This window comes from Notolepis coatsorum (assembly GCF_963971535.1).
Source record: "Notolepis coatsorum genome assembly, chromosome: 13".
Classification (NCBI taxonomy): Eukaryota; Metazoa; Chordata; class Actinopteri; order Aulopiformes; family Paralepididae; genus Notolepis; species Notolepis coatsorum.
The window spans coordinates 122494054-122511270 of record NC_140177.1 but is presented as its reverse complement, the minus strand read 5'-3'; the positions used below and the strand labels follow the sequence as shown (position 1 = coordinate 122511270).

At 46.4% G+C, this 17217-nt stretch overlaps 1 protein-coding gene across 3 annotated transcripts in view; it reads left to right on the top strand.

Moving 5' to 3' along the window:
• parp2 (poly (ADP-ribose) polymerase 2) overlaps positions 1–17217 on the top strand; it is a gene marked incomplete at its 5' end in the record, with an annotated part of 93742 nt that overhangs the window by 55550 nt on the left and 20975 nt on the right. For all 3 annotated transcript variants that reach the window (XM_084326794.1, XM_084326792.1, XM_084326793.1), the window contains one exon: positions 1056–1154. In XM_084326794.1, the coding sequence (XP_084182920.1) occupies positions 1056–1154 (99 nt within the window). The remainder of the gene's footprint in view (positions 1–1055; positions 1155–17217) is intronic.

Genomic DNA, 17217 nt, shown 5'->3' with positions numbered 1-17217 from the left:
AGGGCTTGTTGCTTGTTTTGTACAGCTAAATCTATACTGTATAGAGTATTGCTATCTGTCCATTCTCATTGTCAATTGAGTTCATAAACCGTCCCTTCAAAATGGCTTAAAGGAAAAAAAATGCATCAATAGGTTGTCATTTTATAGCGCCGTGAATATGAGCATTATAGCGGGTTTTGTCTCGTATATTTTCTGGAAAGCTAGATAAATGGCTAATAGCTGCTAACGTTATATTCAACGGCATTTCCGTTTTACATATGCTAAAGAAATAACTCAAACTGCATATCATCGGTACTGTCCCAAAGCATGTATGCATCAAAGGGGGGGGACGGGACGGGACGTCGTTTAGTATTATTGATTACCAATAACAGTGTCCGTGTAACTAGCCACATACGCCGATCAGCTGGTTGCGTATCATGCAAGCTCTGATCCGGCTGTAATTTATGTGAAAAAGATACCCCCGAGCATTTCCCCACAACGCATGGATTCGTGGTCGGGTGGCAAAGTGTTAACGGACAGACAATAACGGGACAGATAATAAAATAAAAAGGTGGAATAAAATTTAATGGAATATGAACAAAATTAAGATGGAAGTCCAATGGAGTAGAATTATGGAATAAAAGAAAATAGGCCAGGGCTGTACAACTCAAATAAAGAGGTGGGATAAAATTAAATGGGATATAAACTAAATGAAATAGAAGCACAATGGAATATAGTGTGGTGAGGAGAGGAAGGACAAGTGGAAGAATGTATAGTTACTGTGACAGTAGGACATATATTGATGATACCTCTGTTTCTCACTCTCTCACTCTCTTTCTCTCTCGCTCTCTCGCTTTCTTTCTCTCTCACTCACTTTCTCTCACTCTCTTTCTCTCTCGCTCTCTCTCTCTCACGCTCTTTCTCTCTCATGCTCTCTCTCGCTCTCTCTCGCTCACTCTCTCTCTCTCGCTCTCTCTCTCGCTCACTCTCTCTCTCACTCTTGCTCTCTCTCTCTCACTCTTGCTCTCTCTCTCTCTCTCTCTTGCTCTCTCTCTCTTGCTTTCTCTCTCTCATAGTTCGGCAAAGGCATCTACTTTGCCGACATGTCGTCGAAGAGCGCCAACTACTGCTTCGCCAACCAGCGCAACAACGTGGCCCTGCTGCTGTTGAGTGAGGTGGGTGGGACCAACCCTAACCCCCATGGGCTGCACACGCCTTCTTTTTTTTTTTTTACTTTATTTTTTAGCGTTTATCGAAACAGGTTGAAATGGGATGTAGAGCAGGGGAAGACATTCTGAGAAATGACGGCGCGTCCGGGAATCAAACTCGTGTCCCCCAGATCTGTGACGAGCACGGTTTTCCCCGACGCAGAAATAGCGCAGAGATATGCGGTGAGCTACGGGAGCTCCCCCCGCACACGTCTTCTTTAAAGGAACACGCCAACATTTTGGGAAATCTCCAGAGAGAATGGATAAGAAGATGGATACCAGTTTCCTCTCCCGAAGGCTAACCGGCACTGTCCGTTTCCATTCATTGTGCTAAGCTAGGCTAACGTGCAGCCAGATAGCTTTCTACCGAACGCACAGAGAGGAAACTGGTATCTATCTTCTTGTCTCTCTCTGGAGAAGATGGTATGCTAATTCCCCCAAATGTTGGCGTGTTCCTTTAAACAAGTCAAGAAGAAACATCACAATAAATCAAAAACAGACTTTCCCCAACGAAGGTAAGGAAAAACTCACAAAAACAATAGGAAAAAAGCACCACAGGCGAAGTGGAGGAGAGAAACCTCAGATGGGCCGCTCAAAGGGGATCCCCCAACTTGGATGTCGGTGATACTGATAATATAGTGTTGCTATGGATGATCGATGAGTGGAAAATAAAACAGGCGAATAGTTGGTTCAAGTTTCAAGTTCAAGTTTCTTTATTAGTTGACATGCAAAAATACAGAATACCTTCACATGGAATGCTTTTTTCTGTTATGCTCCTATGAGGATCGTAGGACGCTTGGATCATACACATACAGCTCATTACAGTAATATTCCACAATTATTACATTTTAGATAGTAATAATGGTACAGAGCCTTGAGACATATGCGTATTCACCACCGCAAACAGACTGGCAGCCGTCATAGGCAGCGCCATGTACGGAAGGAGGGGGGAGTGGGTTGGGGTTGTTACAGGGCTGGATGAGACAGTCTTAAGCTCCCCCCCTCCAGCGCGCGTACTAGTCGGCTGCCGTCACCATCGTGGGAGTGGCGCCGGGCGTACACGCGGGAGGGGGGATTGGGTAGGGATTGGGGGTGGGGGAAGCCGCTTGCCACTCTTATCTCCCAGAAGGCCTTCGACTCCAGCAGCTCATGGTTCGACCTTGGTCCAGGAATTTGTTTTGTCTGACTGACTGGCACATTTATGCCAGCCACGTCACTTTAAATTTGATTTGAATAGAGTGAAATATAACTATTGATTTGAGTGGAGTGAGTTTTAACAACTCCGTCCAAATGACTGAATGCATTATTAGTCCAAGTGTCTTAATCAGTTCATTTGGTAGGTCCTGTGCGCGGTAAACAGATCCAAAATCTTCTTATTGCAGTCCAAAAGCTTCGATAATCCAAAAATGACCACGTCTTCAAGTTGGTAGCCCGATTATGATGTCCCAATAGGCAGAGAGGGTTAGCCTTATTCTGCTTCTTGAAGAAAATATGCAATCCACTGATTAGATCCATTTAGAGTTGATTTGAGTATAGTCCGGCAACCGGCACGAAGCAGAGCATAGCAGCGTCGGGCTCCATGGAGCAGTAGAGGCGGCGGTAGGAACGGCCTTGAGGAGCCTGGGGAGAGGAGAGAAATGCGACTGTCTCTGGGAAGGGCTGGGAAATTGTATGTATGTATATAACACATATATGTACATGCAATAGCAACTGAGGTACATTTTAGAAAAATGTAAATAGAAACTAGCCGCGTTGCAGTGTTGTGGTTCTTCAGACCGGTCTCGAGGCAAGAGGAAACCCACGGCCAGGTCTTGTCTCGTCTGTGTTAGTTTATCGTTTGCTGTGATGCCAAACACTGTTGAGACACAGTCCCTGATTGGCTCCAGTTGCATTGCAATTTATGGAAATCAATATGGATACGAGGAAGGCCAGTCTGTATTGCAAAAGTAGAATTATCTTTGTGAGAAAGACTGGCTTCCAGGCTTTTTTTTTATTTTTTATTTTAATTTTCCCATTCGAATCCCGTGCCCATCGATCGAAGCGTTGAAGTATTTAAGACAGCCCTAGTGTGTAGTTAGAAGATGTAGAGGGGAGGGGTCTTGAGGCTGTGTAGTTAGAAGATGTAGAGAGGAGGGGTCTTGAGGCTGTGTAGTTAGAAGATGTAGAGCGGATGGGTCTTGAGGGTGTGTAGTTAGAAGATGTAGAGCGGAGGGGTCTTGAGGCTGTGTAGTTAGAAGATGTAGAGCGGATGGGTCTTGAGGGTGTGTAGTTAGAAGATGTAGAGCGGAGGGGTCTTGAGACTGTGTAGTTAGAAGATGTAGAGCGGATGGGTCTTGAGGGTGTGTAGTTAGAAGATGTAGAGTGGAGGGGTCTTGAGGCTGTGTAGTTAGAAGATATAGAGCGGAGGGGTCTTGGGGGTGTGTAGTTAGAGACCATTGACTGGAGGTAGGCGTGAGCTGAGCGATATGCCAGGTCGAGGACCTTGATGAAGCGGATTCGTGCGGCGATGGGGAGTCAGTGCAGGTCCCTAAGAAGGGGGGTAACATGGGCTGATTTTGGTAGTTTGGAGATCAGATGGATCTTTTGGTCTTGTTCCTTGACTTGATATCAACTAGGACACGTCTCAAGTCTTGATCTCTTGGTCTTCTTGACTAAATTGACTCTAGTCTGCAGTAGAAACGTATCCCACAGAGTTATTGACCACTAGTTGATTAAACTGGCACACAGTAGGAGAAAAGGGGTTTCTGAAGAATGTGTATCACGTACTCTTTCAGCACGAGCTCGAGGACGCACAGGCACTTAACTCATTGACTGTCACGCTGTTTTCCCATCTGTACTCCCTGGCGCCAGCGTTTCAGACCATTTTGACGATGTTTGCAGACCCATCCATCGTATATTCTATATTATAGCTATGGAGACAACAAACCGTTTATTTCTACATACCTCCGTTTCTGAGCAATCCCAGGCTAAAGAGTGGCCAGTTTCCAAAAGATCCATGCTCATTTTCTACTAAGAGAGATATTGCGTCTTTTGTGAAGCATGCACACTGCGCAGCTTGTGCTTGTTGCTCGTCTGACACTTATACATTTCCAGGTCAAAGGGCTCATGATCATACATACGATTGTTCTATTCACAAAACCACCATGGGGAGGGCGCTACATAACAATAACACATTTATACTGCTGTGGAATGAGATGATATTCAATTCAAATGAACATTTATTACAAGACAACATAAAATACTAAATAAAGCACACCACATAAGGACAGTATATACATCACATAGAAGGCATCAATAAAACAAATAAACAAAATAAAAAAAATAACTTGGCTTCCAAGATATCCAGGGAACGTGGCCAAGATCCAGGCCCTCACTATATGTGGCAGCTACCCTAGGGTATAGTGCAATTTGTCATTCAACAAGATGTTACTGTGCAACCATTCACAGTTGTAACATGTAATGTGCAATTATAACCTTGATCGTGCAATATATCCGATGTTTACAATACAGTGTACATTATAGTATACACTGTTATAGTGTAGACATATACATATACTATGACGTCTACACTGCTATCGACTATGTACTATACTATAAAACTATATACTGGCTCAGGTTAAATCAAATTAAACCTGTAGCTACATCAGATACAAACAATGGAGCGCCACTTAGTGACCAAAATGGCACTGCAACTAAATAACAACACATAAATACAATAGGCACATTTGTGACTGTTACAAATATAACACGTTTTATACAAGATTTTGGCCTGTGCTACAAAACTATCAACCTCTGGTAGCACCAGTGCTATGTGCAAAAAAAGTACAGCCCTGTACACAATAGGTGCAAAACTGCCATGTCTGTGTAACGGAGGTGCGTGAGTATATCCACAGTCACGATGGACTTCAAGTGTTGTGAAGTGACTGTGGCACGTAGCGGTACTGCAAGTTAAACTCATCGACCAGCATAATCTCTTTTTGTGTGGAAACACTCTCCAACATGCAAAGGGACAAGGCATGATGTGCAGTAATACCTCGTTTCACTTCTGTACCCACCCTTCTTGCACACCCCACATACTTTAGTAGGATTATTTTTCTCGTGGGTGGCTGTGTACTTTGCCGTCCCATGTGCTCCAATGTTGCCACTCAACCTACTCTGAGGGTCTCTGCTTGGGGCCCCAGCCTGCCAACGTCCTCCACTTCCTCCGTTCCCATGGCCTCACCCCCTGTCTCCTCACCCCCATCACCTCCTCACCCCCATCACCCCCTGCCTCTTCACCCCCCACCCCCATCATCCCCTGCCTCCTCTGCCCCATCACCCCCTGCCTCCTCTGCCCCATCACCCCCTGCCTCCTCTGCCCCAGTGGTGTGTCGCACCACACTTGTGAGAAAGGCGAGGAACTTCCTGTGCTCTCCTCAAGAGTTCCAGGCTCTGTTCACAGCAGAGAGTTCCAGACTCTGTTCACGGCAGAGAGTTCCAGACTCTGTTCACAGCAGAGAGTTCCAGACTCTGTTCACAGCAGAGAGTTCCAGACTCTGTTCACGGCAGAGAGTTCCAGACTCTGTTCACAGCAGAGAGTTCCAGACTCTGTTCACAGCAGAGAGTTCCAGACTCTGTTCACAGCAGAGAGTTCCAGACTCTGTTCACAGCAGAGAGTTCCAGACTCTGCACACAGCAGAGAGTTCTAGACTCTGTACACAGCAGAGAGTTCCAGACTCTGCACACAGCAGAGAGTTCTAGACTCTGTTCACAGCAGAGAGTTCCAGACTCTGTACACAGCAGAGAGTTCCAGACTCTGTTCACAGCAGGGAGTTCCAGACTCTGTTCACAGCAGAGAGTTCCAGACTCTGTTCACAGCAGAGAGTTCCAGACTCTGTTCACAGCAGAGAGTTCCAGGCTCTGTACACAGCAGAGAGTTCCAGACTCTGTTCACAGCAGAGAGTTCCAGACTCTGTTCACAGCAGAGAGTTCCAGGCTCTGTACACAGCAGAGAGTTCCAGATTCTGTTCACAGCAGAGAGTTCCAGACTCTGTTCACAGCAGAGAGTTCCAGACTCTGTTCACAGCAGAGAGTTCCAGACTCTGTTCACAGCAGAGAGTTCCAGACTCTGTTCACAGCAGAGAGTTCCAGACTCTGTTCACAGCAGAGAGTTCCAGACTCTGTTCACAGCAGAGAGTTCCAGACTCTGTTCACAGCAGAGAGTTCCAGGCTCTGTACACAGCAGAGAGTTCCAGACTCTGTTCACGGCAGAGAGTTCCAGACTCTGTTCACAGCAGAGAGTTCCAGGCTCTGTACACAGCAGAGAGTTCCAGACTCTGTTCACGGCAGAGAGTTCCAGACTCTGTTCACAGCAGAGAGTTCCAGACTCTGTACACAGCAGAGAGTTCCAGACTCTGTTCACAGCAGAGAGTTCCAGACTCTGTACACAGCAGAGAGTTCCAGACTCTGTTCACAGCAGAGAGTTCCAGGATCTGTTCACAGCAGAGAGTTCCAGACTCTGTACACAGCAGAGAGTTCCAGACTCTGTACACAGCAGAGAGTTCCAGACTCTGTTCACAGCAGAGTTCCAGACTCTGTTCACAGCAGAGAGTTCCAGACTCTGTTCACAGCAGAGAGTTCCAGACTCTGTTCACAGCAGAGAGTTCCAGACTCTGTTCACAGCAGAGAGTTCCAGACTCTGTTCACAGCAGAGAGTTCCAGACTCTGTTCACAGCAGAGAGTTCCAGACTCTGTTCACAGCAGAGAGTTCCAGACTCTGTTCACAGCAGAGAGTTCCAGACTCTGTTCACAGCAGAGAGTTCCAGACTCTGTACACAGCAGAGAGTTCCAGACTCTGTTCACAGCAGAGAGTTCCAGACTCTGTTCACAGCAGAGAGTTCCAGACTCTGTTCACAGCAGAGAGTTCCAGACTCTGTTCACAGCAGGGAGTTCCAGACTCTGTTCACAGCAGAGAGTTCCAGACTCTGTTCACAGCAGAGAGTTCCAGACTCTGTTCACAGCAGAGAGTTCCAGACTCTGTTCACAGCAGAGAGTTCCAGACTCTGTTCACAGCAGGGAGTTCCAGACTCTGTTCACAGCAGAGAGTTCCAGGATCTGTTCACAGCAGAGAGTTCCAGACTCTGTTCACAGCAGAGAGTTCCAGACTCTGTTCACAGCAGAGAGTTCCAGACTCTGTTCACAGCAGAGAGTTCCAGACTCTGTTCACAGCAGAGAGTTCCAGACTCTGTTCACAGCAGAGAGTTCCAGACTCTGTTCACAGCAGAGAGTTCCAGACTCTGTTCACAGCAGAGAGTTCCAGACTCTGTTCACAGCAGAGTTCCAGGCTCTGTTCACAGCAGAGAGTTCCAGACTCTGTTCACAGCAGAGAGTTCCAGACTCTGTTCACAGCAGAGAGTTCCAGACTCTGTTCACAGCAGAGAGTTCCAGACTCTGTACACAGCAGGGAGTTCCAGACTCTGTACACAGCAGGGAGTTCCAGACTCTGTTCACAGCAGAGAGTTCCAGACTCTGTTCACGGCAGAGAGTTCCAGACTCTGTTCACAGCAGAGAGTTCCAGACTCTGTTCACAGCAGAGAGTTCCAGACTCTGTTCACAGCAGAGAGTTCCAGACTCTGTTCACAGCAGAGAGTTCCAGACTCTGTTCACAGCAGAGAGTTCCAGACTCTGTTCACAGCAGAGAGTTCCAGACTCTGTACACAGCAGAGAGTTCCAGACTCTGTTCACAGCAGAGAGTTCCAGACTCTGTTCACAGCAGAGAGTTCCAGACTCTGTTCACAGCAGAGAGTTCCAGACTCTGTTCACAGCAGAGAGTTCCAGACTCTGTTCACAGCAGGGAGTTCCAGACTCTGTTCACAGCAGAGAGTTCCAGACTCTGTTCACAGCAGGGAGTTCCAGACTCTGTTCACAGCAGAGAGTTCCAGACTCTGTTCACAGCAGAGAGTTCCAGACTCTGTACACGGCAGAGAGTTCCAGACTCTGTTCACAGCAGAGAGTTCCAGACTCTGTTCACAGCAGAGAGTTCCAGACTCTGTTCACAGCAGAGAGTTCCAGACTCTGTTCACAGCAGAGAGTTCCAGACTCTGTTCACAGCAGAGAGTTCCAGACTCTGTTCACAGCAGAGAGTTCCAGACTCTGTTCACAGCAGAGAGTTCCAGACTCTGTTCACAGCAGAGAGTTCCAGACTCTGTACACGGCAGAGAGTTCCAGACTCTGTACACAGCAGAGAGTTCCAGACTCTGTTCACAGCAGAGAGTTCCAGACTCTGTACACAGCAGAGAGTTCCAGACTCTGCACACAGCAGAGAGTTCCAGACTCTGTTCACGGCAGAGAGTTCCAGACTCTGTTCACAGCAGAGAGTTCCAGACTCTGTTCACAGCAGAGAGTTCCAGACTCTGTTCACAGCAGAGAGTTCCAGACTCTGTTCACAGCAGAGAGTTCCAGACTCTGTTCACAGCAGAGAGTTCCAGACTCTGTACACGGCAGAGAGTTCCAGACTCTGTTCACAGCAGAGAGTTCCAGACTCTGTTCACGGCAGAGAGTTCCAGACTCTGTTCACGGCAGAGAGTTCCAGACTCTGTTCACGGCAGAGAGTTCCAGACTCTGTTCACGGCAGAGAGTTCCAGACTCTGTACACGGCAGGCGCCCACAGTATGGTTTCGTCCCAAAACAGTAACCGGTTTCCGAGTCACACAAAATGTGTGACTTGATGCCATAATATTTGATTGGCTTCTGGGCCCAGTCCTTGTCGTGCCAGGTATCCTGGCTGCCACCACGCCCCCTGACCTGCTTCTAGCATGCCTCCTGGTGCCAGCACCTCTTCCCCTTTACATTGGTTGACCTGTAAATTATACAATTATTACCATAAGGCGGCTGGGTGGCGCAGCGGACATTGCACTCGTCACCAACACAAGAGACACCGGGTTCGACTCCGGCTGGCGGCGTTGCCTCCGGCTTGGGCCAGCCGTCATACTAACTCAATTGGCAGAGTTAGCGGGTGGAAGTCGATGGGTGGTAATCTGGACGTTGTGGACAGCGACTCCTACAGGTCGGTTGGGGACGCCTGCACAGCAGAGACAGGAAATGGCGGGGGTAGTGTGAGCCTCCCACACGTTACACCTCGCCAATGAGAGTCCGCGCTGGCAGGTGAAAAGATGTGACAGGCTGCCTCCTCGTGTATCGGAGGAGACACGTGATGCAAGGCTTCTATCCTCCCTACAACCGGCCAGTGTTGTAGTGTGCGTGTGCGCGTGTGTGTGTGTGTGTGAGTGAGTGGCTGGTCAACTCGCCCCTCTGTCTAGACCGTTTGGATTGCAGCTCCGCTGTCATCCCTGGTTCTGCCATTTCCTCTGGCACCTCTGGTTCTGGAATCACAGGAACGTAACAAATAGATACATTAGATTTATTGTCTCATGTCTGTACATGTGCAACACAACCCCATCCCCACACACCTCACATTTTTACACACCAGATCTACACATACCCATACAGTAGACACATACACATGAATACAGTATTTACATGCACATACATTTATGTGTAGAATTGGTAATGGATATATGGTAGGGATGTTCGATATTGGCTTTTTTACCGATATACCGATATTGTCCAACTCTTAATTTCCGATACCAATATATGCTGGGCTTCCCCCCCAAAGAAACGGAATAATTTCAGGTAATTAACATTACATGTCTCTTGTCATGGAATTAACACAACATTATGCATACTTTTGACAATACATAAAATAAGAATTTGTTCTTACTTGCTTGCCTGGGTAAATAAAGGTTAAAGAAATAATACAAAATTGAAAACCGATACCGATCATTTCCGATATTACATTTTAATGCCAATATCAACCGATAATATCGGTAGGCCGATAATATCGGACATCCCTAATATATGGCATTATGTGGCCTGAGTTGTTCTCACCTAAGTTAGAAGGGGTGACAAGGGCGCCCTTGTGGCACACCGCATAGTGCCTCGCACACCTACGCGGCTGTCCCGGGTTCGCCTCCCGCTCCCGGTGATATTTGTTGCATGTCTTCCCCACATCTCCTCCCGTTCTCCCTCTCCTCTATCGGTCCTGCGTGAGCTGGCCTACGACGAGAGGCTGCCACTCTCGCCCTAGCAAGGAAAGCAGTGATGCATGACTGGCACATCCTACACAACACCACAACAACAACAGCACCTATGAGCAGACTCAAGTCCCGCCACCCCTACAACAAGGTGGCACAAGAGATGCTCCGTTCCACCACTGAGGACCTATCCAGAAATGGATGGCTGGCGGCAGCCTGGAAAAGAGAGTGGGAGAGTGCTGGGCCAACCCGTATCCACCACTACATCTGGGATCCAGGAGATGGCGCCACAGGAGACGATCTTCTACGCCGGCAATGGGTTCTGCTGAACCGTTTAAGATCTGGAGTTGGTCGCTTTAAAGCATCATTAAAGAAGTGGGGCCTGGCAGACAGCGCTGCATGCGAGTGTGGAAACCCTGAGCAGACTGTTGACCACATCCTGACCATCTGCCCCCTATACAAACCACCCTCGGAAGCCAGCCTCTTTGATGTGGGACCAGAGTTAAGGGCATGGCTACAAGATACAGAGTTGGACCTCTGACGTTACACGAAAGAAGAAGACGCTTAAGGACACACAGACGCTTAAGGACACAGACGCTTAAGGATGCACAGGCGCTTAAGGACACACAGACGCTTAAGGACACACAGACGCTTAAGGACACACAGACGCTTAAGGACACACAGACGCTTAAGGATGCACAGGCGCTTAAGGACACAGACGCTTAAGGACACAGACGCTTAAGGACACAGGCGCTTAAGGACACACAGACGCTTAAGGACACAGGCGCTTAAGGACACAGACGCTTAAGGACACAGAGACGCTTAAGGACACACAGACGCTTAAGGACACACAGACGCTTAAGGACACAGAGACGCTTAAGGACACACAGACGCTTAAGGACACAGAGACGCTTAAGGACGCACAGACGCTTAAGGACACAGAGACGCTTAAGGACACAGAGACGCTTAAGGACACACAGACGCTTAAGGACACAGAGACGCTTAAGGACGCACAGACGCTTAAGGACACAGAGACGCTTAAGGACACACAGACGCTTAAGGACGGCGGTGACGTAGAACACAGAGAGCGCACTGGAGGCGGGTAACCGTGCCCTTGTGCTTCAAATTGATTGGTCTAACTGCCTGTCAATCAAAGGAGGTTTGACTCATTACAACTTCGCAGACGGTGACACTGATGGTATATAAACATTGCAAGAGCAAAGGAAACAGTGAAACTTGACTTTACAAAGGTATGAGGTAGGAAATGTATTCAGCGTGTAGACTATAGAACAGTAGAAAGCTATTTGGGTGGAAATGTGAATATAAACCACAGCAAGCTGTTTAGAAGAAAACTCAGTTGGATTCCGTTAATACAGTTACTTGTAGGGCTGTAGTGTGAATACAGTTACTTGTAGGGCTGTAGTGTTAATACAGTTACTTGTAGGGCTGTAGAGTTAATACAGTTACTTGTAGGGCTGTAGTGTTAATACAGTTACTTGTAGGGCTGTAGTGTTAATACAGTTACTTGTAGGGCTGTAGTGTTACTACAGTTACTTGAGGGGGCTGTAGTGTTAATACAGTTACTTGTAGGGCTGTAGAGTTAATACAGTTACTTGTAGGGCTGTAGTGTTACTACAGTTACTTGTAGGGCTGTAGAGTTAATACAGTTACTTGTAGGGCTGTAGTGTTACTACAGTTACTTGTAGGGCTGTAGTGTTAATACAGTTACTTGTAGGGCTGTAGTGTTACTACAGTTACTTGTAGGGCTGTAGTGTTACTACAGTTACTTGTAGGGCTGTAGTGTTAATACAGTTACTTGTAGGGCTGTAGTGTTAATACAGTTACTTGTAGGGCTGTAGTGTTAATACAGTTACTTGTAGGGCTGTAGTGTTACTACAGTTACTTGTAGGGCTGTAGTGTTACTACAGTTACTTGTAGGGCTGTAGTGTTAATATAGTTACTTGTAGGGCTGTAGTGTTACTACAGTTACTTGTAGGGCTGTAGTGTTACTACAGTTACTTGTAGGGCTGTAGTGTTAATACAGTTACTTGTAGGGCTGTAGTGTTAATACAGTTACTTGTAGGGCTGTAGTGTCAATACAGTTACTTGTAGGGCTGTAGAGTTACTACAGTTACTTGTAGGGCTGTAGTGTTACTACAGTTACTTGTAGGGCTGTAGTGTTACTACAGTTACTTGTAGGGCTGTAGTGTTACTACAGTTACTTGTAGGGCTGTAGTGTTACTACAGTTACTTGTAGGGCTGTAGTGTTAATATAGTTACTTGTAGGGATGTAGTGTTAATACAGTTACTTGTAGGGCTGTAGTGTTAATACAGTTACTTGTAGGGCTGTAGTGTTAATACAGTTACTTGTAGGGCTGTAGTGTTAATACAGTTACTTGTAGGGCTGTAGTGTTAATAGTTACTTGTAGGGCTGTAGTGTTAATACAGTTACTTGTAGGGCTGTAGTGTTAATACAGTTACTTGTAGGGCTGTAGTGTTAATATAGTTACTTGTAGGGCTGTAGTGTTAATACAGTTACTTGTAGGGCTGTAGTGTTAATACAGTTACCTGTAGGGCTGTAGTGTTAATACAGTTACTTGTAGGGCTGTAGTGTTAATACAGTTACTTGTAGGGCTGTAGTGTTACTACAGTTACTTGTAGGGCTGTAGTGTTAATACAGTTACTTGTAGGGCTGTAGTGTTACTACAGTTACTTGTAGGGCTGTAGAGTTAATACAGTTACTTGTAGGGCTGTAGAGTTAATACAGTTACTTGTAGGGCTGTAGTGTTACTTGTAGGGCTGTAGTGTTACTTGTAGGGCTGTAGTGTTACTTGTAGGGATGTATAGTTAATACAGTTACTTGTAGGGCTGTATAGTTAATACAGTTACTTGTAGGGCTGTATAGTTAATACAGTTACTTGTAGGGCTGTAGTGTTAATACAGTTACTTGTAGGGCTGTAGTGTTAATACAGTTACTTGTAGGGCTGTAGTGTTAATACAGTTACTTGTAGGGCTGTAGAGTTAATACAGTTACTTGTAGGGCTGTGGTGTTACTTGTAGGGATGTATAGTTAATACAGTTACTTGTAGGGCTGTAGAGTTAATACAGTTACTTGTAGGGCTGTAGAGTTACTTGTAGGGCTGTAGTGTTAATACAGTTACTTGTAGGGCTGTAGAGTTACTTGTAGGGCTGTAGTGTTAATACAGTTACTTGTAGGGCTGTAGAGTTACTTGTAGGGCTGTAGAGTTACTTGTAGGGCTGTAGTGTGAATACAGTTACTTGTAGTTCAAGTTTCAAGTTTCTTTAATAGTTGTCATACAGAAGTACAGAATACTTTTATACAAAATGCTTCATACTGTTACGCTCCAGAGATTGTGCAAGACAAGATACGTATGAAATAAAATAACATAGTATAGCATGTAAATTAGAAGTAAAAAATGAGGTCACAGTGTTCAGTATAGACATATGTACAATGTTCGATGCAGAATAGACGTAACTGAGTTACCATATAATATACAATATACTATGCAGTGTACTAATATACAATACTATATAGTGCAAGGCAGAAATGGGATGAGGTGCAATTTAGGTACAATTTACAGTAGGTGTACGAGTTGTAGTGCAAATCCTTTATCAATAAATATAAAGTGTGTTTGTGTGATCTAAAGTGTGGAGAGTGGGTGCTGCAGTGTGTTGTTTGTTTAAGTGAGTGTGTGCGTGTGGGTATGTGTGCTGTGTGCATTTGATGGTTGTTGCATAGTGTTTATTGTTCGTTGAGCAGCCTGATGGCCTGGGGATAGAAGCTTCTTCTGAGTCTTTCTGTGCTCGCCTTAAGACTCCGGTATCGCTTGCCTGACCGCAGCAGTTCAAAGAGGCAGTTGTTCGGGTGGCTGGAGTCCTTGATGATTCTCTTAGCCTTCCCCCTGCACCGCTTGTTGTAAATGTTCTGGAGGGTGGGAAGCCCCCCTCCAATTGTGCGTTCGGCTGAACGTGTCACTCTTTGTAGTCTGCTACGGTCTTGTGCAGTGCTATTCCCAAACCAGGAGGTGATATTGCCAGTCAGGATGCTCTCTATTGTACATGAGTAGAAGTTCCTAAGGATCTTCTGACTGACTTGGAACTTCCTTAGGCGCCTGAGGAAGTAGAGGCGTTGTCGTGCCTTCTTCACAACACTGTCAATGTGTGTGGTCCATGTCAAGTCCTCGGATATGTGGGCTCCCAGGTACTTGAAACTCTCTCAACCGGTGCCCCGTCGATGCTGAGGGGGCTGTAGTCCTTGACCCCCGACCTCCTGAAGTCCACAATCATCTCTTTTGTTTTGCTGACGTTCAGGGAGAGGCAGTTCTCCTGACACCACTGTGACAGATTCTCTACCTCTTCCAGGTAGGCCCTCTCGTCGTTGGCAGAGATCAGGCCCACCACTACATCAAGCGGTCCAATGTGTTCCTGAGGAAGGAGGGAAGGAAGGAAGAACTAGAACTTGTTTCCCACTTCAAATTCCTTGGGGTCACCTGACCTTTAAGAAACACATAAAGAAAGTGAGGAACACCATCAACTTCAACATTTCCAACTTCAAACAAATACGGCCCTCCCTAACACTTGAAGCCGCAAAGACATACCTACACTGTATGGTCTTCTCTCACATTGAATATTGCCTTCTAAACTGGTCATTTACTGGGGCCACAGCCATGAAACCCATAGAACAACTCTACAACAGAGCATTGAAGGTATATGACAGGAAACAGTACTCATACCACCACTGTAAAATCCTGGATAAGCATCAAATTTTAAATTTTGAAAACCTCAGACGTTATAAAAGTTCCTGCTTTGTATATAAATGCCTGCACAGATTAGCCCCTCCCCCTCTCAAGGAGTTTATCCACGAGAAAAGGAACACTGGATTAGCCACTAGATCAAACACCAGAGGGGATTGTGAGGTCCATTTTAGAAAGACCGCCTTCAGCAAAAATTGTCTATCGATAAAGGGAAGTGGAACATGGAACAGCCTTCCGGTCCCCTTAAGGGAATGTCCCACCCTGTCCACCTTTAAGGGCCAACTCAGGAAATGGCTGTTAGACAGCCAAATATGCACTCATTAGGGATGTTAGTGATGTTGTACTGACTGAATGTCATGTTAGTGTGGTCATGTCAGTGATGTCAGTTTTTATGAATGAACGTTGTATGGTCCGTTTTGTGTTTGTTTTATGTTAGGACTACGGGTGGAAATTAGCCCTGTGCTATTCCCGGCATATTTACGTCCTTATCATGCTGTGATGTTATGCATACACATGTAAATGATGTTCATTCATTTGCATTGTCCTTAATAAACAAATCTTAATCTTACTGTGTCATCAGCTAATTTGATGATTGTGTTGTTGTTCCGCTGTGCCACGCAGTCATGTGTGTACAGGGAGTAGAGGAGGGGGCTCAGAACACAGCCCTGGGGGGCCCCTATGTTGAGCGTGATGGATGAGGAGGTGCAGTTGCCTGCTCTTACCACCTGGGGTCTACCCGTCAGGAAGTCCAAGACCCACTGGTAGAGGTCATAGTTCAAGCCCAGGTCCCTGAGCTTGGCTATGAGTTTGGAGGGGACTATGGTATTGAATGCTGAGCTGTAGTCGATGAACAGCATTCTCACATAGTTCCCCTTCCTCTTGTCCAGGTGTGATGCTGCTGTGTGCAGCACATGGGCTATGGCGTCCTCCGTGGACCTGTTGGGGCGATATGCAAATTGCAGAGGGTCCAGGTTGATGGGGAGGGAGGAACAGATGTAGCCCTTCACTAGCTTCTCAAAGCACTTCATGGCTATGGAGGTGAGGGCTACAGGGCGGTAGTCGTTGAGGCAAGCAGGCTTGGATTTTTTGGGTACAGGGATAATAGTGGACTTCTTCAGGCAGGTGGGGATGACAGCCTGTTCTAAGGACAGGTTAAATATGTCAGTGAATACTGGGGCCAGTTGGTCGGCACAGACTTTTAGGACGCGGCCGGGGATGCCGTCCGGTCCTGCTGCCTTCCTGATATTCACTTTTTTAAAGGTCCGCCTCACCTCATGCTCTGTTACCCTGAACACTGAGTCTCCATCAGCAGACCCCCCCCCCCCCCCCCCCATTGCCGTGGTTTGTAGGCTGGTGTTGTTATTCACAGCCTCAAACCTCGCATAGAAGGAATTAAGATCTGTAGGGCTGTAGTGTTACTACAGTTACTTGTAGGGCTGTAGTGTTAATATAGTTAGTTGTAGGGCTGTAGTGTTACTACAGTTACTTGTAGGGCTGTAGTAGGGCTGGGCGATAAAACGATAACGATAACTATCGCGATAAATTATTTCCTCGAATTAAACATGAAACGTGGTCGCAAAGTTTCGATATATCGATTTTCCAAGCACGCACGCACTAACAACCAATCAGTGAAGGAGATGGCCGAGAGCGAAGGAGACCCGGAAGGAGACCCAGAGGTAGGACTCACTCAACAACAAGGCTTGCTAGGATAACTAGCTTGCACGGCGCTGTTTTATATATTTACGTGCAGAGTATGTGTGTGGCGTGAATTCTGAGGCCACGTTTATAGTAGTGTGGGGTATACAGTGGACGTCGTTTCAATATATTGTGGCGGAAGAGAGTATTTTAGTGTCATATTTCGCACATTGTCATGGAATACACCGCTTAGAAGCAACAGGCTGGCTAGGATAACTAGCTTGCACGGCGATGTTTTATATATTTACGTGCCGAGTATGTGTGTGGCGTGAATTCTGAGGCCACGTTTATAGTAGTGTGGGGTATACAGTGGACGTCGTTTCAATATATTGTGGCGGAAGAGAGTATTTTAGTGTCATATTTCGAACATTGTCATGGAATACACCGCTTAGAAGCAACAGGCTGGCTAGGATAACTAGCTTGCACGGCGATGTTTTATATATTTACGTGCCGAGTATGTGTGTGGCGTGAATTCTGAGGCCACGTTTA